This window comes from Ursus arctos, unplaced genomic scaffold, assembly GCF_023065955.2.
Source record: "Ursus arctos isolate Adak ecotype North America unplaced genomic scaffold, UrsArc2.0 scaffold_8, whole genome shotgun sequence".
Taxonomy (NCBI): Eukaryota; Metazoa; Chordata; class Mammalia; order Carnivora; family Ursidae; genus Ursus; species Ursus arctos.
Window position 1 is genome coordinate 77,019,825 of NW_026623100.1, and position 24,485 is coordinate 77,044,309.

The window sequence follows — 24,485 nt, forward strand, 5'->3', positions numbered from 1 at the left end:
CACCATGCTCATTCCTGCGCTGGGCACCCACACGCGCTATTCCTCATGCCTGAAACACTGTTCCCCACACCTCAGGCTCACTCCCTCCCTCCCCTCACCTAGGTCTCTGCTCAGACATCACCTCCCCAGAGGACCCGTCCCTTGCCCCTCTATTAAATACAACACACCCTCTCTTACCCTAACTCCAGGCACTAAACCCTTGCTGCACTTTATTTTTCCTACGGGCACTCATCACTAATAGGAGAGGATAGTTCCTTGTTTGACCATAGCTCTGGTGAATCCATAAGTCCCCCGAGGGCAGGGACTTTGTCTCATTCCTGGCTGTAACCCCAGGGCCAAAAACAGTGCTCGGCAAGTCACTGACACTTAGTAAATATTTGCTGCATGAGCGAATACAAACTACCCACTTCCAACCCGGCTTACTGGTCCACCACGGATATCTGATGCTGGTCAAGGAACCCGTCTCTACGCTTGCTTAATGAATACGTTCTTCAAAACCAGGAAACGGGAAAGTTTTAAGACAAAGAGAATCGAGAAATACCAGCTTGTTTGAAATACAGGGATGTATCTGAAAATCAGGCAACCTTTTTAATTAAACATCTTTGTATTTTAGCTGTCTAATTAATGCAATCTTTAAAAAAAAAAAAACTCCACTATTTCTGTTTATAGCTCTTCACATCAAAGTTCCTAAAAGCTGCCACCTGCAGGGGCTTGAGACGCTAATTTTATTCAAAACTTGATTTTCAAATACATTTCATGGTCTGATCAAGCCACTGCCTGGTTCTCACCGTGCAAGCACTCTGCTTCAAAGGCCGTTATTAACCTTGGCTGGAAAATCAGCTTGAAGACGTCCTCGGCGGGGAAATGCTTGTTGGTGGCAGAACCTTCGCCCCCATGAAAACCATCTGTGATCCCATCAAATGCTCAAGTGGCACCAAGTCACCAGAGCTGACTGTCAAGGGAGCCGCTCGGGGGTAAGACCCCTCACTCAGAAGGGCAGGATCCGCTCCTCCCGTCAACGCACCCCCGGGGGACACTCCCGCCCTGGGCCCAGGCTGGCCTCAGGACACACGTGGGGCCGGCCCAGCCCTGTCCTTCAGGAATTGAATACAGGAGGAAACCTACCCTCAACAGCAAAGGTGGAATGCAACACACACGGACCACGTCTACCCCTCCCGCATCTCAGCAACTGCAACAGGGCTTGGGGAAATACCAGAGCCAAAAAGAAAGAACATTCCAAGTCCAGGCTTCGCCCTAACAGTTTCTCCATCTGTCCCAGCCTCTGTATCTCTCTTAAAACCCTTGGCGCAGACCGATATTAAAAGAGGTTGGAAAGATTATCTTTGGGGCTATTTGCCAAGATAAGCTTCTAAGCTAAAGTTTCTCCACTACTGACATGTTGGTCTGGATAAGTAATTGTTGGGGGGCAGGGTGGAAGCCCCGTAATGCCGCACTGTGGGACATCTAGCAGCATCCCTGGCCTCCACCTGCTAGGTGTCCGTGACACGCACCACACAGGACAACCAGAAACGTCTCCAGGCATTGCCATGGGCCCCTGGAGGCTAAAGTCGACCTCAGTTGGGAGCACTATTGTAGAATAAAGGACCTCTGTCGCCCCATTTGCAGGCCTAGGGGAAGGATAATCGCCTGCTCCCTTAAGGATGGAAGGCTCTATGCCAAACTCAGACTTGTGCTCAGCTCGGCCTCCAAGGTCCCCTGCCTGGAGCCTCCCTTTTGTGCACACCACGCACCGGCTTGGTTCTCCACCCCACCTCCCGTGACAAGCGTGCTTCTCTTGAAACCCTGCTCACCCAACAAGGCTCAGCTCGAGGGCCTCCTTCTCATTGAAACCATCTTGGATTCCTCGACCCTCCAATCAGAATTAATTTCTTCCTCACGTCTGTATGAGAAATCTGCATCTCACTGCCCACCCCCCTCGCTGCCTCATTACAGGGGTGCTATCTGCTTCTACAGGACCCCGAGCTCCCTGACAGAGGGGCACCCACAGCCCATACAGCACTCACAACAGCCCCAGGTGCGCGACTGGTTTGCGATCAGGGTCTGCTCAATCCTGGGGCTCTCGCGGAGGCCTGGCCTGGAAAAGCTCGCCCCGCTATGGCCCACAACCTGGTGACCACACGCCCGCGACCCACCGCACCGTGCTTCTGGCCTGGCAGGACCTCAGGGATCACCTGGCCTAATTTTCCCATCTTAGAGATGAGGAGTGGGGGACGAGGTCTGTGCATCCAGGGTGAGCTAAGGGCTGTCACCTTCAGAACCCAGGCCCTCTGACCCCTCAGCCCTACCGGCGGCAGTAATGAGCACAGTCACCTAAGAGGACCTCAGGTGGAGGAGAGAGCAAGCCCTGTGGGCGGGAGAGAACAGATCCTACTGAGTCGGCCAATGAGGATTTCCGTTCTCAGCACCCTGGCCTCACACGGCGCCCTCCTCAGGCCACAGACGGACTCATCTTCCCAGCACTTGTCGCTACATGGTCGTACACACATCGGTTCTTAGTTACACCGATACAAAAATATGCATCAATGAAGGTGCAAAATCAGAGCAATTTTGTCCAGATTTAGCCCCCAAAGACCCACTGGCTCAATGATCTAGCTATTTTAGGAAACAGTCCATTACTTTCCTCATACTTATTGACCACACTCGAATGTGGGGGGGGGGGGTTCATGTCTTCCAGTTGTATTTGCTATGGTTGGTTTTTGTTTTTTCTAAGAGTGTGCAGGTGAGGAGGTGGGGAGGGGCAGGGGGAGAGAGAATCTCAGGGAGGCTCCACGCTCAGCATGGAGCCCAACGCAGGGCTCGATCTCACAACCCCGAGATCATGACCTGAGCCGAAACCAAGAGTCTGACGCCTAACCGACTGAGCCATCCAGGCACCCTACCCCTTCTTTTTTATCAATAACCAAGCAAGCTATTTCTACCCTCTCGATGAACAAGGTGACAATCAGATAATTTCTCAGATAATTTCTACAGATAATTTCTCACAGCTGACTGTATTCAAACAAGTAATTACATTTGGCAAAAAATAAATAAGTTGCCCTCATTCTTTGTTGTTTTCAGGCAAGAGGCTATCTGCAGGACTGGTTTTTCCATTAGATAAATACCTCAGGGCTTAAAATTTAAGTGCAGCCTAAATTCAGAAAAAAGCAGAGTGAGGACAGAGTGATCGGTCCCCAAATCCTGAAGTAAACGGCATCACGTTCCTAGTACTCCAGCACGCTAAACCTCTCTCTACCTAGGCCTAGGCCTGTGGGCAATCACAGGAGGACATCAAAAGAATGACCTGGACTCGTGACAAGAAGAGGGAGCCCCCACCATGACCAGTCCTGAGTCCCTACCTGTCCCTCAGCGGCCGCCCAGGGCCCTGGAGGAGGAAGCACGTGGACTGCTGCCAGGATGGGGGGTTCCCTCGAACCCACAGCCCCAGGAGCGTCACAGCGAGCCCCACCTGCGCTACCGCTCCAACAAGCCAGGCCGAGCCCCTGGGTGTCCACAAAGAGCTCGGTAAGGAGGGAAGAGCTGCCCAGGGGTTGCCAACTCTGGCCTGGGAAGGCATCGTAAGGACTACGGCATCTGCACTGGACATCACAAGCCGAACAATGTGGAGGCAAAAATCAGAGGTAGAGGCATGTCAGGCAGAAGCCATCGTCTCGGCGTAGATGGGAAGATGGAAAACGAAGCGTGGAGGGTAGAATGCAGCCTGGGTTAGAGCAAGAAGGTCTGGGGAGAAACTCGGAAATAAGGGCAGGGAAAGGAGCCCGCAGCTCCGCCTGGAGGCGCTCAGCACAGGCCCCGAAAACCACGGCCGAACCGTGTTTGTGCCGATTGCTCTAGAAGCTCTGAACATCCTGGCCCGTCCGATGCAGAAAACTCAGTGCTGGACACACACCGAACTCAGTGAATTAACACACATCAAGCTCCTTCCTTTCAACCAAACTGAAAACACGGGAAGTAGTCCGCTCTCATCACGGACCCTCACCGACAAACCTCTCTCCCTACGCCCATTAATCAAAGTCAAGAACGCTCAGGTGTTCTCCGGTAAGCTATCCTACTTTACTTCCCAAAGAGATATGTTTTCTGGGGGGAAAAAAAAATGCAACTGTGCCCTTTTTTTTTTTTTTAAACGTACAGTAAGAAAAGGAGATTTATATTCTAAAGCCCAAAATGATTCAGGCTGTGAGCGTCTCGGTATCCTGACTCATGAGGGCTTCTTCCAACTAAAAATAGATGCGATTTTCAGTGTCGTCCAAGTCCAGGCAGCTCCTCAGTGGATTCGCCCTTCTCGACAAGAGGTCAGCCGCGGCGAGGCCGGCGGGGAAGGGACCGGCACACACACCGTCTACCAGACTGCGGACGGGGCGCGCTTTTGCAGAGGGCAATCTGGCCCATCGATCAGCTCTTCAAATGCACTCATCCTCGGACCATCAATTCTGCTTCCGGGAATCCACTTTGCAGCAGTCCCTCTCTGAATGTGTGGGCCTTCTTCATTTATTTATAGGCTCATCATACATAATAAACACTCATGTCAGTGCTTAGTTCATCAGTCTTGGAAACAGAGAAACCAGGAAACTCCCTCCTCCATGCATCACAGAGGACGAGCTAAATACAGCACGGTTTATCCACATTATACGACGTGTGCCACACTGGAGAATGAGGTAAATCTCACATGTAATGAAGCAGAAAGACGTATTACTAAATAATGTAGGCGTGCGCGTGCGTGTTGGGGGGCGTGGGGAGAGTGGAAATGGATTTTAAGTACATCGAGACAGAAGCAAACCGATCACGGGGGATCTGGGGGATGGATTAGCTTGGTGGCGGGACCAAGGGGAAGAAGACACAACCTTCCTACTCTCAAATTCCTCTCATTTTCCTTATTTCTCTTCATTTTTTAAAGACACATGTACTACTTTTGTAATTTTTTGAAAAGGAAATCTGGAAGAGTAAGGTCAAACTGATGAGCGGGGCATCTAAGAGATCAGAAGCTCTCAGTCCCACCAGGATACGAGGCCCCGTCCCAGCCACCCCGCCCCCACTGCCGTGTGAGGTCCAGGAGGCCAGACACCATGTCTACTTCTTGACATCCCAAGCACCTGTCACTGGGCCGAGCACACAGCAGGCACTCAATAAATGCTGGGTAAGTGAATGAATGAGGGGCAGGAAAGTATGCTTCCTTCATCGGTGCTCACAGAGTACGGGCATAGCTCTGCGTGCCCAGCCCCCAGCCCCCACCTACACGGGTCAGAGGTGAGCCCATCAGCTTGGGAATCATGGGCCCGGTTTTCCGGCCTGACCTCCACTGACTACGTAATTCCTCACCTTCCTCAGCCAGGGAAAGGTGGGGCTGCCCTGCGTTGGCCTAAGGCACCTTCCAGCCCAAGTGCCTGGAGAACAGAAAGCGCTGGAGGGAGGGGTTTCACGGATGAGGAGACTCTAGTCCACAGAAAGACGGAGAACGTGACGAGCCGCTGTGAGGAGAGAGAGACCCCAGTGGGCCCCGACCCCAGAGACAGACCAGAGCGCACGCAACGGCCGTGGGGCCGAAGGTGCCCTGCCTCCTGTGAGCAGTTATGGGAACGCGGACCGACCGCTCCTGAGGGAGCTAATGGCAGTAATTCTTACAATAATGTTGAAAAGCTGGTGAGTGAGGGGACACGTGCCCGGCACGGGACAGCAGCTGAAGGTCTCCTCTCCCACCTGGGCGTACCAGGTGCGGCCCCAGAGCAGGCGCCGTCCTGCGTGGCGGCCACGCCGTGGAGCCCCCCCTCCAGGCCGGCAGGTATCAGAGGACCGTTAGCCCACCTGCCTGAGGAGACAGTCCTCAGTATGGACTCAATCTCCGTCCTCCCCTGACGCCGCCACCCTTCTCCGGCCAACAATTTGGGAGCCTCCGATCACTTCCTCTCTCGTCTTCAGCCCTGAATTCACACGTGGGAGTTGGCGGGATAGCACTCACCATGTCCTCAGAACCCTCCACAACCCCCTGCCCCTGCCCACCGAGGCGCACCCCTCTTTGCAAGTCACGTTCAAGGTCACGGTTTTGCAAGTGCGCGGGAGATGGGGGCAGGTGCCCAGTACTTACTGGCTCACTTTATGGTACAGCTTAGCGATGCCCTGGTGGGTCCAGTCCTTGCCCAGGGTGGGCAGAATGTGGCCAAGAGTGTCTGACCTAAATAAAGATAGAAATGAGAGAAATACGATAGAAAGGGTGTGACAACAGGGGAGAAAGCCCACTCCAACTCACTGTAGCAGAAACACCTCATAAGATATGCCAACAAGACCCACGACCTACTTGCTGGAGAGAAAGCCCGAACCCAGAGTAATCAGAGGACGATGCCCACGGAGGGCTATGTAAACACACGAAAGGGCACCTTCTCACTGATCACGCCTCAAGTTCGTGGCTTGTTAAAGTGAAAAGGCCATTTGGAAAGGGTTCCTGGGAAGCAGCCACATGAGCAGCGCCGGGGAAACCAGCACCACGCCCCAACTACAGCTGTTTAGGGCAAGGATCGAAGGTTCCACGGCTGCACAAGCCCCACAGCCCCACAGAGAACAGAGACGCCAGCTCCAGGCCTCGGGGGCCCCACAGGAAGGTGAACCCGTCCACACCCCCAAGGCGGCCAGACCGACCTGGTGATGGTCCCGTCGATGTCCGAGATGATGACTTTGTCGTCCCAGTTCCACAGATAGATGGTGCCCTCGCAGCGACACGTGCCTTGGTACTGTGTGGTCACGCTGAACACCACGTCGTTGGGGCCATTCTTCAACTTCAAGCTTTTCTGAAAAACATGAGCCATGCGTCCCCTTGAGGGGAAGGCCCAGACTGAGGGCTGTTTGGATTCCACTCCATGAGATGCTAGATTAAGATTATTTTTTAAACTCACTGCCCTAGCCCGCTGTGTAATTCTGCCTACAGATGAGGCTGGTTCTTTCCAGGATTTGGGCAACCAGCTCTCCCCACAGGCCCCCCTGCAAGGCGAGCTCACCCGCTTCCTACAGGGCTGAATGACAGGCTGGAAGGCTTGCCGCAGCCATTCCACCTTCAGAATAGGGCACGCTTATTACTCCGTGAATAAATATGAAGGGCCACGACGGGGGAGACAAAGCCAAGTGTGGAAACGTGTTTCCCGGAATAACCGCGAACCCAAGGAATTCACAGCAGATTCGGAAGCAAAATTACCTTTTGGCGGTTTGGCATCTGGTTGCTGGGACCCGATCGTGCATGCCGGCTGGCTGCCTGACTCCAGGTCCCCCCAGTGTCGCGGGCCTGAGCCACATGCCACACAGCTGCACATAGGCTGCAGGGGCACACTGGTGGCGCTAAGTGGGGGTCTGGGCCTGACCTGTTCCCATGAAACACCATCACAGCTTAGCCTGGCCCCCCACTCATTCTTAGGATAAAAGCAAAAGAGGAAGGATACTTGCTCACTGACTGTTCGTGGGAAACAAGGTCCAGGGAAAGAAGGCTCTGACTAAAACTGGTGGTATACCCCCACAGAAGAGGACACTGTGACCATGATGGCCCCCTGCCACCTGAAAGTCTCTAAACCCCATCGCAAGTGCTTAATTTCCCCCAATGTAGGAGATGCACTTGAGTTAACAAGCATCTCTCTAAAACCGGAATGAGCCTGGGAGATTCAGGTCTCTCGGTCATTTACATCTAAGGATAAATTAGCTTCCTCAGGCTGCCCTCCTCCAACACTTGAAAACAGGAGGCTCCAAGGCTACGTCAGGGAAGACAAACGGGAAGCAAGACTGTGGGGCCAGCCTGGCCAGGGGCTGAGGTTGGGGCATTGCGCGGGAGGGGCACCCAGACCACCAGGCCGCGGAGTCTGGGTGGCCGCGCCTGGGCCAGCACCCTCGAACACGGTGAGGGAAGAACGGGACACGCACCAGCTGCTCCGAAGTGAGCCGGAGGGTCTTCCTGTAGCTGACACTGGACAACAGAGGGAGGTGGCCTGCACTTGATGGCTTGGCAGCTGCACGCTCTTCATCACTGGAGGATGATTCATGCTTTATTCTGGAACACACAGTGATGTAATCACCAATTAGGAAATGCATCTGGGTAGCCATTAAAAATGCATTAGGCCGGAATCAATGACAGAGTCAATCGGGTCTCTCCCGAGTACTGTCTCTCGGGTGGTCATTTCCCATATGCCATTACATTTATCAATGAACGCTCACTAACTCCCATTCATATGCCTCCTGCATTATTCATGCGGGGCTGCCGCTCCTCATTCACTTCCCTATTTACTAGCTATCATCACTCTATTTTAAACCAAGACGCTCCTTCTTCCTGATAAACAGCGTTAAGCTCTCTCCTGCCGGAGGAGATGCTCGCAAACATTCTCTTCTGCTCCGGGCCTAAGGCTGCAGGCCAAGAAGGAGAAGTCCGAATTTCTACACACCCCACTACCAGTTCCGTGTTTATACCTCTCCAAACACACATCTCCGAATAACTAGGAAACCGCAGGACTCCCAAACAGGTGAAGACAAGGAACGCATCAGTCCCACCCCGGAAGCCCTGAGCAGGCTGTTCCACCAGCAAGGCCACACACGTCATCTGCCTGCGTGGAACCCACGGGGCCAATGCCCCGACTCTTCCAGACTTCTCTGTTTGGTGAAGGGCTGGGGGTTGCAGGTGGGAAGCAGGCTCGTTTTCTTTAAACAGCCCTTATAAAGCCTATCAGGAATTCGTTGTTCCCTCGCTTAGACTCCTACCGCAGCACAATCCCCAACCCAGCGGGATTAGCTCTGCTTCCTGGCACCATTACCTTCGGAAATGTCTTACCACCATACAAAGCTAGTGTTTGTTAAGGCTGAGTGGGAAGGGCTGCGTGGCCCCAAGCAGGCACGCCCCATCCTCAGTGCACACCTCTCTGCAAAGCCTCCTGCTCGGGCCATCGCTTTATGCAAGACTGACACGCCTGGGAGCTGCGGCTTATCTTTTGATCCCAGCGAGCTCTGACCTCTCAATGCTCAAGTCCCCTTGTCCTCTGGCCTCCCGTTCTCCCCCACCTCCCTTCCCCCTCCCGTGCAGCCTTTCTCACCCTCGTGTGTTCATTCCAGAGCAGTCCCTACAATCCAGGAACTAGGGATTCCAGAGCAGTCCCTACAATCCGGGACCGTCCCAAGCTAGGGAGACATGCGGGAGAACACCGTGACACAGCACCCACTTCTCTGCTATTTCTAAGAGGAGACGAGGCTCTTTCCACATCTGAATGAGGGGCCCTTCCCCAAGCACCTGCTGCCCCGGCCCCACAAGGGGGGGCCTGCGGGCTGCGGGCTGCGGGCTGGCGGACTGGAGCTCATTCACCTGTTGCTCGCTGGCTATGCCAGCCACAGTCGGTACGGCAGATAGACCGGCCCCTGCTCTCCCCAGGCTCTTTGTCTAAAGCGTCACCACACAGCAGGATAAGTGCTCTGATGGGAAAGCAGACGTGGCCATCACCAGGATACAGTGACTGTGGCGAATAAGCCGTGGGGACAGGTCACTGTGTCCACGAAGGACAGAGCATGACGGCTAGCATCCTGCCTGGTACATGGCAGGGCTGGGCTACATGTGCATGAATCTAACCCATGACACTGTGCACGGTTTCTAGGCAGAGTGAAGACGGCACAGGGGCTCGAACCCGAGAAGCCCAGGCTGGAACGCCACAGGAATCAGCCTGTTACCCTCACAGACTGCTTCTCCTTTCAGCCCTGGTTTGCTTCTCTCAAAACATAGAGGAACCAACAGCATTGCCCCCGCCAACACACTCAGGACACAGGCTAATAAGAGACAGAAAGAACCGGACTGGGAGACATGAGCCCCACTCACGGAAGGCCTCACGACCGGAGAATTCCTCTCGGGGCCTCCAGCTCATCTGGACAATGACATGGTCCAAAGCAACAGTCCTTTCTGGTTCCACCCCCCGCCCCCGGCTCCTGTGAACAATGCTGGTTCTTCTGAACCTACAACCCACAGATTTCCAGTCGAGGAAGACACAGGCCTGGAGCCAAGCCAGCCGGACACGTGGGAACCCAGGTGGGAACCCAGAGAGAGAGCAGGCTGCGGGCGTCTCAGTGAATCGGAAGACGGCTCTGCTTCAACCAACCAGTTTGGCGGGAAATGAGATCCACATGTGAACCAAAGCTCTCATGACACCAGACTGACGTGTGCCTCCGCTCGGAGGGGCGGAAGGAAGGCAGAATCGCTGTTCGTTTCCATCTGCTGCTTTAAAGAAAAAAAGACCACCACCAACTCCGTGCACATGCCGTGTTTGAGGGAAAACAGACACAAACACTGCATCGGGAGCCGTACCGTTGGCTGCTGGTAGAGCCGGCTTAGGGCAGGGATGCGGCATCTGGGGTCTCTGCCACCCCGCACGGAACAACGGGCCCCCCGCCCGAGCCCCGGCCCCCATGCTTGCCAGGGCTCGTGAGCTGGTGTCCGCTTTACGACGCCGGCAAGAAGCAACCAGCAAAACAAAAGGGCTCATCTCGCTTGAAAGTCTGTGTTCAGAGCAGCTGTGAACAACACCTAACTTAGCACTTGTCACAGGGCACGTTTTTCAAATAGTATTTTAATGATTTGTGTGGTGACAAGCGTTTTGCTCAATTAGGAGACTTCAGGGACCGCTCTGTCAATCAAGCCTGTCAATTAGGAGAGCACGCCAACGCCTTCTCCCCGTCGGCTGCACGGATCCAACTGGGAGGCTCAGCGTCTAAGACGCCAGTAAAAATTAACAGATTTCCATTTCTCCAAAGAACTCGATGTTAATACCTTTTGAAATCTCAATTCCTTCTCACAAGAGTCAATGCTTCGTTTTTCAGGTTTAATTAAGAAAGTGTAGCGTGATGAACTCAGAACGGTGAATAGTCTTGGATGATTTCTAGTTAAGAGGGAACAGCATCTGTGCCAACATTCGAAGAGGATCCTATGGGATGGTAAGAAAATCCGCGATGCTTCAAAGGAATCTCGCCAGCTGATGCCGCAGCTCGGCAGGAGCCGCCCTGGGGTCTTGCTGCTCGTCCCACCCCCTGACCCTACCCCAGGGCCCCCCAGCGACCTCCCTAGTCCTCCATGCGTCTGCTGGCAGGGGGAGAGCAACAGGCCACACTGTCAGCAGTTGTCATGTTTTATGCTTTTCTTAAGATTGAGTTATTTATTCTAGAAAGAGAGAGAGCGTGCACACAGGGGGAGGGCCAGACGGAGAGGGAGAGAGAGAATCTCAAGCAGACTTCCCACTGAGCTCAGAGCCCGATGCGAGACTCGATCCCAGGACCCTGAGATCATGACCTGAGCCGAAATCAAGAGTCGGCTGCTGAACCGACTGAGCCAGCCAGGCGCCCCACGTTCTGTGCCTTTTCCATCTTGGGCCCGGTCCACTGAGAGCCACCTCCGGTCTGCTCCCACGCAGGCGCACCTCCCGTATGGCCTTGTTGGGTCTGTGTTGATCTCCTTTGTCGTGAAGATGCAGTGAGAATGAAGTCAGCTGATATACGTGGGGCTGCTGTCATTCTTAGCCCCATTTCACAGATGGAGGAGGAGACACCGTGGGCCTGAAGAATTCTCCAAAGATCACACGGAAGATTGACAAAGCCTCTCTGCTCTGTGTCCTGCTCACGCTGACTCTCGTGTTTGGAAATCGCGGCTGGGACAGAGAGGGTTCTTTAAAAGAATTCCAGGAGACTGGATGTTTCCAGTGCAGTTAAAACGCTGGTTTAAACGCTGCCTCCCAGATAATGCTTAGTGAAATAAGTCAAGCAGAGAAAGACAACTATCATATGATTTCTCTCATCTATGGAACATAAGAACTAGAATGATCAGTAGGGGAAGAAAGGGATAAAGAAAGGGGGGGTAATCAGAAGGGGGAATGAAACATGAGAGACTATGGACTATGAGAAACAAACTGAGGGCTACAGAGGGGAGGGGGGTGGGGGAATGGGATAGACCGGTGATGGGTAGTAAGGAGGGCACATATTGCATGGTGCACTGGGTGTTATACACAACTAATGAATCATCGAGCCTTGCATCAAAAACCGGGGATGTACTGTATGGTGACTAACATAATATAATAAAAAATCATTATTAAAAAAAAAAAATTAAAAAAAAAAAATAAATAAATAAACGCTGCCTCCCCCACTGCTCTGGACATGAACATCACACCTGTTCCTCCGCTCGGATACGGAAACCAGTTTCCCCAAAGCCAGGATTCCCAACCAGGTCCTCCTGACCCCCAAGTCTGTTTTCGGCCTGCTGCTGCCCACTCGTGGGCATGAACGACGACCCCACTGAAAGTCCACCGGCTCCTAGCCGGGCTGCTGTGCACGTCCCCTCACAGGACAGCACACCCTCAGACTCCTTTCCATCTAGAACACACCTGCCTTCTCCCTCCTGAGCTCTCTCAAAGTCACACTCAACACGCCAGGTTGGGAGGGTACCGGAAAATCATGCTTGAGAGCCCTTTCCCAGGGAACGAGCCAGAGACGGAGGGCGGAAAACTGAAAAGTCAACTCCGCTTCCCTCTCCAGTGTAGATGGGCAGAGGGTCAGGTGGGAAGCAGCAGGGCCGGGGGGCCCCCCATGGGAAACAGCAAGGGCGCCCCCAGGAATATTCCAGCCGAGAGCTGGCGAGGCGAGGCCTCTTAGAGTCATCTTCAAAAGGTCCTGCACATTCTTCTACTCACAGAACAATGACGAAATCAGATTTCTTCCTACTTCTACCTACACGGGTTTCTATTTCCACAGTGGATTCTAGAAATAAAATGGCTGACGACGCAGAACTATGGCCAGGAGGCTGAGGACGTGCGATCTAAGCCTGCCTCTCCTATGAATCAACAGTGTGTTGGGAAAAACTTACCGATTCAGTAATAGCCCAACAACACTTGCGAAGAGCCTGCTACATGTCAGGCACTGGCGTAGCCTTTATGATACAAATAGGATTAAGACACGCATCTTGCCTTCCGTCAGTCTGTTAGTATTTTCTGCCTGCCAAATAAGAAAGGCCATCCCGGCTGGCTTCAGCACAGGGATACTCCAGCGGTGAGGGGACATGTATTGATAAGGTGACAGGTACCGATATAATATACATAACATACACCATCAGCATCATAACTGGTGCGTGATGGCTTCGCCCTCAGACCCGAGGTACCCTCAAACCCCATACAAACAGACTACCCTGAAGACAAAACATGAATAGTATCCATCCATTGCCAAGTTAATATGAATCCTTATCAATACTTAGAGAAGTACCCACATAAGCCCCAGTAAGTATTTAAACCACGGAGAAAGGTAATTTCCTTCGGAAAGAAACTTATTTCCACGCTGCTGCTGACGCTCCTTTTGTCATCGTCATCATCGCTGCTGCTGTATTCTGTACGTCCGGGGCCATTCCACACCAAGACCCTGAGACGCGCACAAGCTGTGACCTCACTGAAGCCTCAGGTTTACTTTGCCAGCTAGAGACCTCAGGGGGCAGCTGCCTCCATTCGATCATGGGGACCCATATGAGGTAAATGGCTCCAGGTTGTTGACTAAATACAGAGCCAGGTCTGTCTGTACATTCGGTGAACCCCATCAGCACCTGGCAGGCACGTGCCACGTCCTGGGATGCAGAAAGGGGCTGCCACAGCCCACGGAGACGCGTGCCGTACCTGGTGGCCATGCTAAGTGCTGACGGCTGCTCCCCAGTGCTGTGGCTCTTCCCGGCCAAGCCCTGCTCTGGCTTACTTTCCTGGAAAAGAAGACAAGACAGAGTCACGGGGGTACAAAGAGAAGCACCTGCATGACACTGCTGGGGTTCCACAGGCTCCCCTAAGCCCGGGGCAGGGCCCCAAATGCCGTCGCCAACATTACACACCCCAGGCACAGCAGGTCCCAGTTATTCCTTTCCTTGGAAGCGTTCGATTAAGCTGAGAAAATTTTTTTGACAGAAATGAGTCTGTTTTCCATAAGTGTCTGTGGCACCAAACCAAACTTCATAATCACTGGAGCTTATGCAAATGCTTTATCAAGGGCTGCCTGGATACCCGAATATTTTCAAAATATTTTCTTATAATTGCTGATAGAAATGCTTGAAAATATTTTCACACATTATTTAGCTTGGGAAAACATGGATGCCTTCTCTCTTTCTCAACACCACACACCCTTAATAGAAAATGTTCCTTCGATGTACTGGGAGGAGCTCTGGAACTCTACGAGATCCGGGCTCAGTTCTGCTTCTCTTGCTTGGGAAGCTTGGGCAAGTCCTGGAAACTTCCAGAGCCTTGTCCCCTCTCTGGTAAAAGGGGGGTGACAACATCCATCTCCTAACGCTGCTGTGAGGACCACACACACACACACACACACACACAGCCCGGCCCACAGCAGGCCAGGGAGGAGAAGACAAGGACAAAGGATGTACAATTAAATCTCATTATTTGGGATCATTTGGTCGGGAGGTAGGTTAATGTTTTCAATGTTAATAAAGAAAATGAGCAAAACAGATCAATACATCAGCGTGACCATCTTAACACAGGATGAGCACAGACTATTTCCAAATACTCTTTAGCTTTTTATAAGCACACAAATAATTGACGTGACAATATACCCAGTAATTTTTAATCTATTTACTGAGGTAACTTAGCCACCACTATCAATAATTCTTTATTAGACTAATTCAAAAATATGTATCTATCTGAAATAAATGTATTTCAGTTTTTTAAAGAAATATTTAATTTTATAACTGTTCCTTCATGCTGGCATTCCCCTTAATTCAAACTGGTGACAACGTGAACACTCTACAATAAAGGGGCCTTTGAAATAGGAAATAGCCCTCTACTTAAATTCTAGAACATTCTACTCTCTAGTAAGGGAACTAGTAGGGCCCTTTACGTTTTACATCACCTAAAGGAAAGCGTATGTTTGCTCTAACTTGTTTATATCTCTTGAAGATAATGGGATAATCAATAAAACTCAGGTATGCTAAGAAAATGTCAGAGAACAATTTTATCTTGATGAAACCCTTCCACCAGACTTTTTCCCTTTGAACTCATAGAATAAATACATTGAGCTCACTGGCGTTTCTATTAGTATTATAATAACCTACTTGACTGCTGTCCTTGGGGTTTCTTTACACTATATTCCAAAAGTAATCAGCATTCCCTCAAATATTTGCCAAACCCCTCTTCTGTGTCCAATATGGGCACCATGGATATCCAGGGATCAGAGCCAGACATGGTCTCCACCTTCCTGGGCTTAGGATGCGGAGGAAAAAGAGATGTTAATCAAACAGTCACGCTACTATGTGTAAGATTACAAACCCTGACAAAATGTATTTAGGCAAAGTCCACGGGTGGGACTATGAGAACAGAGAATGGCAGCCCAGACTAATCTGCTGAGAAAGAGTCTTTTGAGACACTAGTTAATTAAGTGAAGGGGATGGTGAAGGGATCCTAGGAACACCAGGCAGAGGAAACAGCATATGCAAAAGTCCTGGGGTAGAGTGCACGTTCAGCCAGTGAAGCTAAAACAGGGAGGGCAGGGGGAGAAAGGCAAAAAGGGCTAAATAGGGAGGCAGGGGCTAGGATACACAAACACGGTGAACCATGTTGAGGATATTGGTCTTAATTATGAGAGCCCTGGGAACCCAAAAGCTTTTAAGGAAGGAATAACATAAATTGGACCAGTATCCTACATGACCAATGCAACTACATTATAGAGGCTGAAGAAGAAAGGGCAAGAAGAGACCAGACGACCACGGGAAGCAATCCTGGGACAGATGGTGTTAGCCTATATTTGGGGAAGTGGAACTGGAGAGCAATGGGTACATCTGAGAAATATTTAAGATGGTAAATTGATAGGACGTGGTGATGAATTGAATGTGGGAAATGAGGGAAAAGGAAGGGTCTAGCCCGTGGAGGGACGCTGGCACCATTTTCTGACCATGGTAATATGAAGGAAGACTTCACAAGAAAACCTTGAGTTCGATCTTAGAAATGACCCAGTCTGAAGTGTCTTGAAGCATTCACATGGAGATATACACAGTGCTGGCTACTTGATAAATGGACAGGAAATATGAAAGAATGTCTGGTTTGGAAATCAAACATGGGTGTGAGTGGGGTTGCCTAGAGAAAGGTAGGCGGTCCAAGCAGAAAAGAAGACCCTACCTAGGACAACCCTCAATGACCCCCTTGTGGGGGCAGACCAGAGTGGGGCCAGCCTCAGGAGGAAGAATACCAGGCAGACACAGGGGCATGGAAGTCAAGCAAGAAAAGTGCTTCGAGAAATAGTTGGAGAGACTGAAAGAGATCTGGTAAAAAGCATAGGCATTTATAGAAATGGACACCAAAGTCACGTATATTTAGACACAGCATTTAAGTGAAAGGACTGATGAGAATTAGTCTACCACTCTAAGGATTACCTCATTACGATTATACTCACAAGGGAGCAAGAAGATACTTGAAATAGAAAATTAAACTATCAGATTGAATCCCTTCTTTGGACACATGAAGAAATTCCAGAGGAGCAGGTGACTTGGCCACGGGCTCCCAGCCAGGTAACAGGGTCGAGACGTGAACCCACGTCTCCCCCTCCTCTGTACCTACCCCACATTCTGGGATGCCTTTCCCTGCTTCGTGGCAGAGCTGGCTTGTGAAAACTCGGTATTATGGCTTATGCTTATTTCTCTGACACGCAAGCATGAAAACAAAACCCCCAAATTGGATGAGCTAAGTAGAAAGACCCTTTTGTTTTCCATGCTTACCTCTTTGATCGTGGTATTTCTTCCCCTCCATGAAAACCACCATCTTCCTCCCTTTCTGGGCATCTTATCCCTCATGATAGATTCCACAGTGGCCTGTTTTAAATGGATGGTAACATAAATAATGGAACCAAAAAAAGATTAACTTAGCACATCCAAACCAAAAGACACACACATGCAAATTAAAGTAAGATTAAAAAAAAAAAAAAATCAGAGAAAACACAACATACTATTTGTGGACTAAAAACTTTAGAGAAGCAAAACCTAATGGCGTCCAAAATCACATGAAGATAACTTAAGCATGAAGACTTAAGAAGATGTTAAAGGAATAAACAAACACCAAATAAAATACAACACGACAACAACAGAAAAAGAAAGCATTGAAAATCATTAGTGATTAGGTAAGACCAGAGGTTTTCAAATTAAAGTGATTTACTGGTTAAGCTACTGTTACTCTCAGTATGATAATTATAAAATAAAGAATGAAATGATTAACATGGAGTATAGGGTAAAACGGTTTTAAACAAAGAATAAGACGCACAGAATCTCTTTAGTAAATGTAAATTGCCAAATTGGGACAAACTGAACCTTAGTAGATGCATTTGGGCTAAAACCTTAAGTATTAAAAAGAAAACTCATACTGTCTCCCTAAAGAAATAAAAGCTTAATGAGGGAAGATTAAATATTAATTAATAATTTTCTAAGTATTGCCAAAGAAGAAAATATCTATCTTGAGGCGAACGCCAGCACCAGGTAAACAGTATCCTCTCTCCCTTCCTTGGTTCACAGAATTATCAGGGAACGGACACCCTCACCAGTAACAAAAGAACAATTTACATCTTTCGACCAAACAGTCTTCGCGTTAAGTGAGAGAGAAAACACTCACATATTTCGCCTGTGGTGTGCTTGTTTTTATCATTTAAAAGTCCCCACCAAATACCAAAGAAACAGAATACGCGGAAAAGCAAACCGTGAGGACCCTATTCACAAAGAGAATAATACGTTCAGATGTCGATTCCCCTAGTCTTCCTAAATTCATCCAGAAATGTAACAAAACCCCAATTAAAGAAAGAAATGAACAAGATTATTTTCATACCGAGACAAAGCGATTCTAAAGTTCATTTATAAAACAAATAAAAATAGCCAAGAAAACTCACAGAAGAGTATTAAGTAGGTACAAGCCTTACTAGATATTAAAATATATTGGAAAGCTATCGTAATTAAAACAATGCATGCTGGTACATGAGTGAACATATACATGGAACAGAAGACAAAGTCCAGAAATGAATCTAAATTCATGAAGAAATATCATACATGCTGTAGCTATAACTGCCCATTGGAGGGGGAGAGAGTGATGTAAACAAAAAGTACTGAGATAATTAGGTAGATGTGCCAGACCCAGTTACTTGCCTGCCTGGGCACATCATCCCCTTTCTTTCTTGCCAACACATCGAAACTCTGTTCAAGAATCAGGTGCAATACATTCTGACCTCCCTTGGTCTACGCCATTCATGTTCATTCCACTGTTTTGCCAGCAACCGGTTTGGCGGTGGTCATGTGACCAAGTTGCGGCCAATGAAATGTGAGAAGTCTGTCTCTATCCTTCCTATTTGGAGTGTGGCTGTTTGAGAGGATGACGTGGGCGACAGTCACCTTGATCATAAAGGGAAAGCCAAGACAATGACGGAGAAGCTAACCCTGAAACTACCAACCTCGACGATTCTTACTGTGTCAGATAATAAACCCCTATTATTCAAGCTACTTGTCGCCATTGTGGTTCCTACAAAGCATCATGATTCAATAACCAGCCGGCAAAGAACTGATTTGGTTCCTGATCCCTCACTCACTCACAAAATAAAATCTAGATGGATCAGAGATTTAAGGAAGTGCTAGGGGAGGACGCCTGGGTGGCTCAGGTGGTGAAGCACCCAACTCTTAATCTCAGCTCAGGTCTTGATCTTAGGGTTATGAGTTCAAGTCCTGCACTGGGCTCCACACTGGGTGTGGAACTTATATAAAAAAAGAAAAAAAAAAAGAAGAAGAAAGTACTAGGGGAAAAGCTGACATATTTTCACAAGTTTCGTAAACAGGGAAGCAGGGCCATTCTAAATGTGATACAAGACCCAACAGCCTTAAAGGAGGGACAAATTCAACATATAAAATGAATTCTACATTAATAAACACCATAAGCAGAATCAAAGACAGCTTGTAAAAAGATTTAGGAAACACATCACAAAGCCTCAGCTTAGAATCCATGCGCACGTCTTTTGTGAGCTAAACCCCTTTAAGTTAAAGGATATTTCTATTGCATTGGTCTTTTTTCTTACTGGTTTGTAAGAGCTGAGAAATGTAACCTAAAAGTTTATCCTGGGCCATGGATACCATGAAGGATGGGGAGCCTGGCAGGGACAAAACAAAATCAGGGAGGAAAACGTGACGTCGGATAAAGTACCACCACAGATGAGGTCGCAATCTCCAAACCCCAAGCGCTACCCGCACGGGTACGTGCACAGCCTCGCGCACGCACCCACATGTGCATGCGCACACGAGGGAGGGAGCGTGGACCCGACAGAGTCAGAGCAGACTTTCAAGAACCTCGGATATCACAACCATCTGCTCTGCTACAACATCGAAACCGCACGAAGCTCTCACTGAGCAGACAAGGGAGACAAGGTAAGACATGGTCTTTGCAGCAAAAATAACGTATAATCTAGTAGGAGGATAGAAGGTTGAAACACTGAACAATTCCAGGCCGAGTGTCCGGGGAGTCCTCGGCGGAGCACGGCAGCATGGGGGGCTACAGCGGCCCACCTGACCTTCTAACTGTGCCTCTTCCCGCGACCACCACCTGCCCTCTCATGCAGCTAGAAGCTGCCAGGCCCTGCACTCTCCCCTCCTTGGCCAACAGGCCCGGGGCTTGCTTCCCGGCTGACGTCCGTCGTGCTGTCTCTCTGCACCCACACTGCCGCCTGCTCCAGCCCTTCTTTCTCGTCCCCTCATCACCCCTGGGCTCTGACATCCGGGCCTCACCCCACTCTGCCCCCACCTACGTCCCTGGCACAGCAGGTGTCGGGAAAGGAACCCTGGAGGAGGCAGGACAGTCTGGAGCTCCCACGATTGGGAGATTTCACCCTGATAAGCAGGAGGGGGAAGGACATTCAGGCTGCAAGAGAGGCAGATCCCAAACTCCTGACCTCTACAATCATGAACCTCAAAAGAACATAACGTAATTAACTTTGTGGTTCTGAAGTAAAAGTTAAATTCCAACGGCCCAGATGAGTCTACCCGTGATATTTCGTGCCACCCCTTCTGCCTCATGTTCAAGCTCACCTTTGGCAAAGGTTTCTGGAAGGCCTGCATGGCCAGGAGCAGAGGCGCTGCTGTCGTCCAGTTATAGTATCTGACGTGAAAAAACGAAAACAGATGTCAAAGACCAAGGCTCAGACTGAAAAATCTTCCTAATGTCATGAGAAACAGTCAAGGAAAGCTCTGGAACCCCAGCTGGGTCCTTAATGAGCCCTAGACTGTTGCCAACACCCCCATTTGCCCCTCGCTGGCAGGGGCCCCTTGTCCTGCAGACCCCACAGCAGCCGCTCCCGGGGCCAAGCAGAGACCGGCGGAGGCGGTGGGAGACCCCCGCCACCAGCTGGAGGTCAGCCCGAGCTCCATGGCACGTTAGGCCACCGACGTGCGGATGGCATTTCTTGCCACACGTCATGGCAAAGGCAACTAGGTAGCCCAAGTTCATACCTACACACCCTTCCTCTCGGGGACAGAAGTTTGCTGACAGTCTACAGAAACACCTGCACAGCCCCTGACCTCGGACACCGAAGCTTTCGTGGGGCAGATGTGCAGTCTATTCCGTGAATGCCCAGGGACTCTGTCCGTTATAAAGTCTAGTACAGGGGCGCCGGGGTGGCACAGTCGGCTAAGCGTCCGACTCTTGGTTTCGGCTCAGGTTGTGATCTCAGGGTTGTGAGATCGAGCCCCACGTCGGGCTCTGTGCTCAGCAGGGAGTCTGCTTGAGATCCTCTCTTTCCCCCTCTCCCTCCGCCCCTCCCTGCTCATGCTCGCTCACTCTCCAAAATAAATAAATGAATCTTTGAAAGAAAATCTAGTACAGATGAATATTAAAACCCACAAGATTGACGGTTACACCAACCTATGAACTATGTAACAGCACAGTCTTTTGCCAAGAGTGAAGAGATGATCATAAATTTTAACCAAGATGTCATTTTACATATTTCTCAGGTCTACTGTCTGGGTCTCTGCTTTTGAAAAACTGAGATGCAAACAGTGCCGTGAGACAGCTAAAACGACTTCCAAGAGGAACCTACTTATTCCCGATCTTCACCACAAGATTGGGGTCATCGATGAGGGCTGGGTTGTCCACAAACTGTTGATAGGACACGGCTTGTTCCAGAAATGCATCTGCGAAAGCAATCATAGGGAATAAGGAGAAAATAGAAGGAAAATTTTGTTCAAAAAAATAGGCTTATGTTTCGCTCATTCGCAAGTGTTTTCTGAGAGCCTATGCATGCCAGCCGTATAGACAATCCTTCAAACGTATTTGTAAAGGGGCTTGAGTTAGCGTGGGGGCAGCGTCTGCGCAGAAACGAAGGGCAGCTGGGGACAGTCCAAGGATGTGGGGCAAGCGTGTGTCCAGGCAGCAAGGCAGGGAGCAGGTGCGTGGAAAATGCGGTTTCCCTACGCACCTATGGAAGCAGGTGACTGGTAAACAGGCTCAGAAACCAGGCCACCCGGTTTCAGTCACATGTACTGGTGTGAGCTGGTGTTGAGCAAGTCCTTAATCTCCCCGAGCCTCGGGTCCCTCCCATGGGGATTAAGAACCGCGCCTGCTTCCTCGGTGGCTGTGAGGCTGAGAAGCACGATGCCCTGCCTAACGCGAGGGCTCACTCGATGTCAGTGGGCGAGGTGCTGGTCACTGTCACGTATAGAAGTGCGAAGACAGCGTGAGGCCTGGCCTGCTGACCCAGCCCCCACGTTCCAGGAGGCAGGAAGGCCACAAGGTCAGGAGGCCCTGGGCCTTAGCCCTGACTCTAGCTTCTGTGACGAGCTCTGGCCTAAGGCTCTGGTCTCCACTCGACGTCCTCCATTCAGCTGGCCCCGTCTGGAGCCTTGATGAGGGTTCTGACCACCTCTCTGGCCCTAATTTGTCCCCACTCCTTCCCTAGGGGGGTCCTCTATACCCTGAATGGAACAAAGACCCAGCAGACCCTGGACACTGGGAGTTACCCCTGTCCAGCGGAAAAAGACCCCTTGGTCAGGATGGCGGCCCAGACTGGCCATGACACGTGCGTTTGGAATCCTAATTCATGCCATAAATACTCTCCTCGGGGGCTCCTGGCCGTGGGAATCTGGCCTCGTCTGTGTGGACCCCCGTGAGAGGAGACTTGGTACAAGCGTACCGGAGAGGGGTGCCATCGGACACCAGCCCCCTCACACCTCTTCCCGGCCCACAGAGTGTGCTTGCTTCTCAAGGCCCCGGAGCGGCTGGCACTAGACATCAGGGGGGAGGGGGGCTTACAGAGAGCTCCTGTGATGGGCTAAACCAGCTGCCTCACGTTAAGCCACGCATTTCAGTTCAGCACCAGGGTGACGGGTTAGCTGGTTCAGGTTCCAGAACATGCCCCAGCCTCTGTGTGAGAAGAACATCACAGAACCCCCGCAGGGACTTCGGGACAGAGACAGGAGTTGAGGACGGCAGCTCAGGGCAGGAAGGGAAGAGGGTGGCTCGTGAGTGGTGAGGGGATGAAGTACACAGCCTCACCCCTTCCCGGCAAGAAAAACAGACCATGGGGGGGGGTGGGGTGATGAAAAAGAGAGAACAGTGGAGATGGGAGGAATGGTAAAGGGACAGTAAAGGGACATTCAGGGCCACTAAGGCCACTCAAAGAATTTGTCAGTTGGTGATGGCTGATGCACCCACTGGGGGGTCTTGGGGCCACCTCCCCACGTAGCTGTCATGCGACACTGGGAAACCATCGTTCTGAATTCGACACACTGTGAATTAATTCGCCACCCATGCCAAGCGTATGAACAGCTTCAGATCCAGCCAGCAAGCACCTCTGAACGTGCTCAAACTCAGATGCCCCCCTCCCAAGACCCCACCGCCCTTCTGCACCCTTCCAGTGCCCTGTGTCTCCATGACACCGACACTCCCACGGGGCTGCAGGCTCCCGGGGCGTGCACAAGGCAAGGAGACACACAACGGCAAGTGGCCCCAAAGCCGTGTGTGAACAACAGAACCTTCAGGTCAGCCAACCGCAAGCCAGCAGCATTTGGGCCATGAGCTGCAATAAGTCTATGCTCTCGTGAACCCAGCCAAGGGAAAGGCCGCATGTGACAAGCAGCAGAGAAGCCCGAGCTTCCGGACGTTCTGGCCGCTGGCCACGAGAGGGCGCTCAAGGCTCGAAGACTGGCTCCAGGGCCAGGCTCCGGGGCGGTACCTTTGGTTATCTCCCGGTTGTCGCTGAGGCCCCCGCACAGGGAGATGGCGATGGACGGCAGGTCCCTCAAGCTGTCCGATGTGCTCTCCACGCCGCTGTCGATGCCAGAGCTGCCCACGGACTGCGGGGACTGGTTGGCTGACCGGGCTCCGTTGTCGCTGGTGTGTTTGGCGAGCCCTGAAGGATCTCCACTGGGAGGAGGAAGAGGGGAGATGTTCTGACATCATAGACGGCAAACTCGCCCACCACATGCTAGCCCTCAGAGTAGCAAAGGAGGTCATCTCAGGACCGTGACAAAGACAGACAAGTGAAATCAACTACCTTGGGAGAGAAACAATTATTTTAGCCTATTGTCCTCCTTGTGTCGCCTTCTAGGACTATGTGCAATGAACGGCAGAGAAAGCACGCTGTCCTGAGGCCACAGATCTCCGCTACCACCTCCCCGAGGAGCCAGCCCTCCCTGCAAATCACAAAACTGAGCAGGGGTCCCCGAAGGCCGCGGGAGAAACTCTCCTGGGGCGGGTGAGGGCTGGGCAGCTGCCCCCTCTCGGCCACTGATCGGGTTGTGGACCACTGCCCCCCCCCCCACCCCGCAACACGACCACGGTGTCACCATGGGAGCCAGCCTCAGGCTGCATTCCTATCCAGAAGGTGGGAAGCCGGCCACACAGAGATACCCACACACGTGACTCCAGAGAAAGTCCATTATTTCCTGGTAGCTTCTCACAGTAAAATCTGAGCCTCCCTTTTCTTACTCACTTTCCAATCAAATATACGGGGGGAAAAACCAGACTCACACAGATTAACACAGAAAATGATACAAGGAATAAAAAGAAATTTTACTTTTTGGGAAAATACAGGGCTGCCACTTCAGGATCCATATCTGTGAGGTCATCCAAGTAGACGCCATCAGCACCAAGATGTCTGCTTCGTTTGTCTGAAAGAGCAAATGGGTCAAGTCAGAACCCTGGTCTTCCATGGACTTCTGAGTAGCTCTGGAAAGCATTGAAGAATATGCAAATTTGCTCAAAAATGTCCCCACTGGCCCACGAATACAAGAGCTGGGAGTCAGCTCCGTAGCATGACTCTGGAGGCAGGCTCACCAAGTCTACGTTCAACCCAACCCTGCTACTGCCAAGAGTGTGCCCCTGACCAAGTTACATGACCTTGCTGAGCTCCGTCCCCCTCTGTAAAGTGCCTCACGTATGTACTGAACACTCAATCTATTGAAGCAACTGCCACCATCGTCCTCGAATGATGGAAGCTTTCATTATGCA

At 51.0% G+C, this 24,485-nt stretch overlaps 1 protein-coding gene across 12 annotated transcripts in view; it reads right to left on the minus strand.

Annotated features, from left to right (window-relative positions):
- The window catches only part of LPIN1 (lipin 1), a 129,411-nt gene that overhangs the window by 12,635 nt on the left and 92,291 nt on the right, over positions 1-24,485 (minus strand). For all 12 annotated transcript variants that reach the window (XM_044390373.3, XM_048222508.2, XM_044390370.3 and 9 more), the window contains 9 exons: positions 24,052-24,145; positions 23,209-23,399; positions 21,076-21,169; positions 20,069-20,138; positions 16,742-16,834; positions 13,653-13,732; positions 7,909-8,035; positions 6,646-6,794; positions 6,098-6,184 (listed from right to left, as the gene is read on the minus strand). In XM_044390373.3, the coding sequence (XP_044246308.1) occupies positions 6,098-6,184; positions 6,646-6,794; positions 7,909-8,035; positions 13,653-13,732; positions 16,742-16,834; positions 20,069-20,138; positions 21,076-21,169; positions 23,209-23,399; positions 24,052-24,145 (985 nt within the window). The remainder of the gene's footprint in view (positions 1-6,097; positions 6,185-6,645; positions 6,795-7,908; positions 8,036-13,652; positions 13,733-16,741; positions 16,835-20,068; positions 20,139-21,075; positions 21,170-23,208; positions 23,400-24,051; positions 24,146-24,485) is intronic.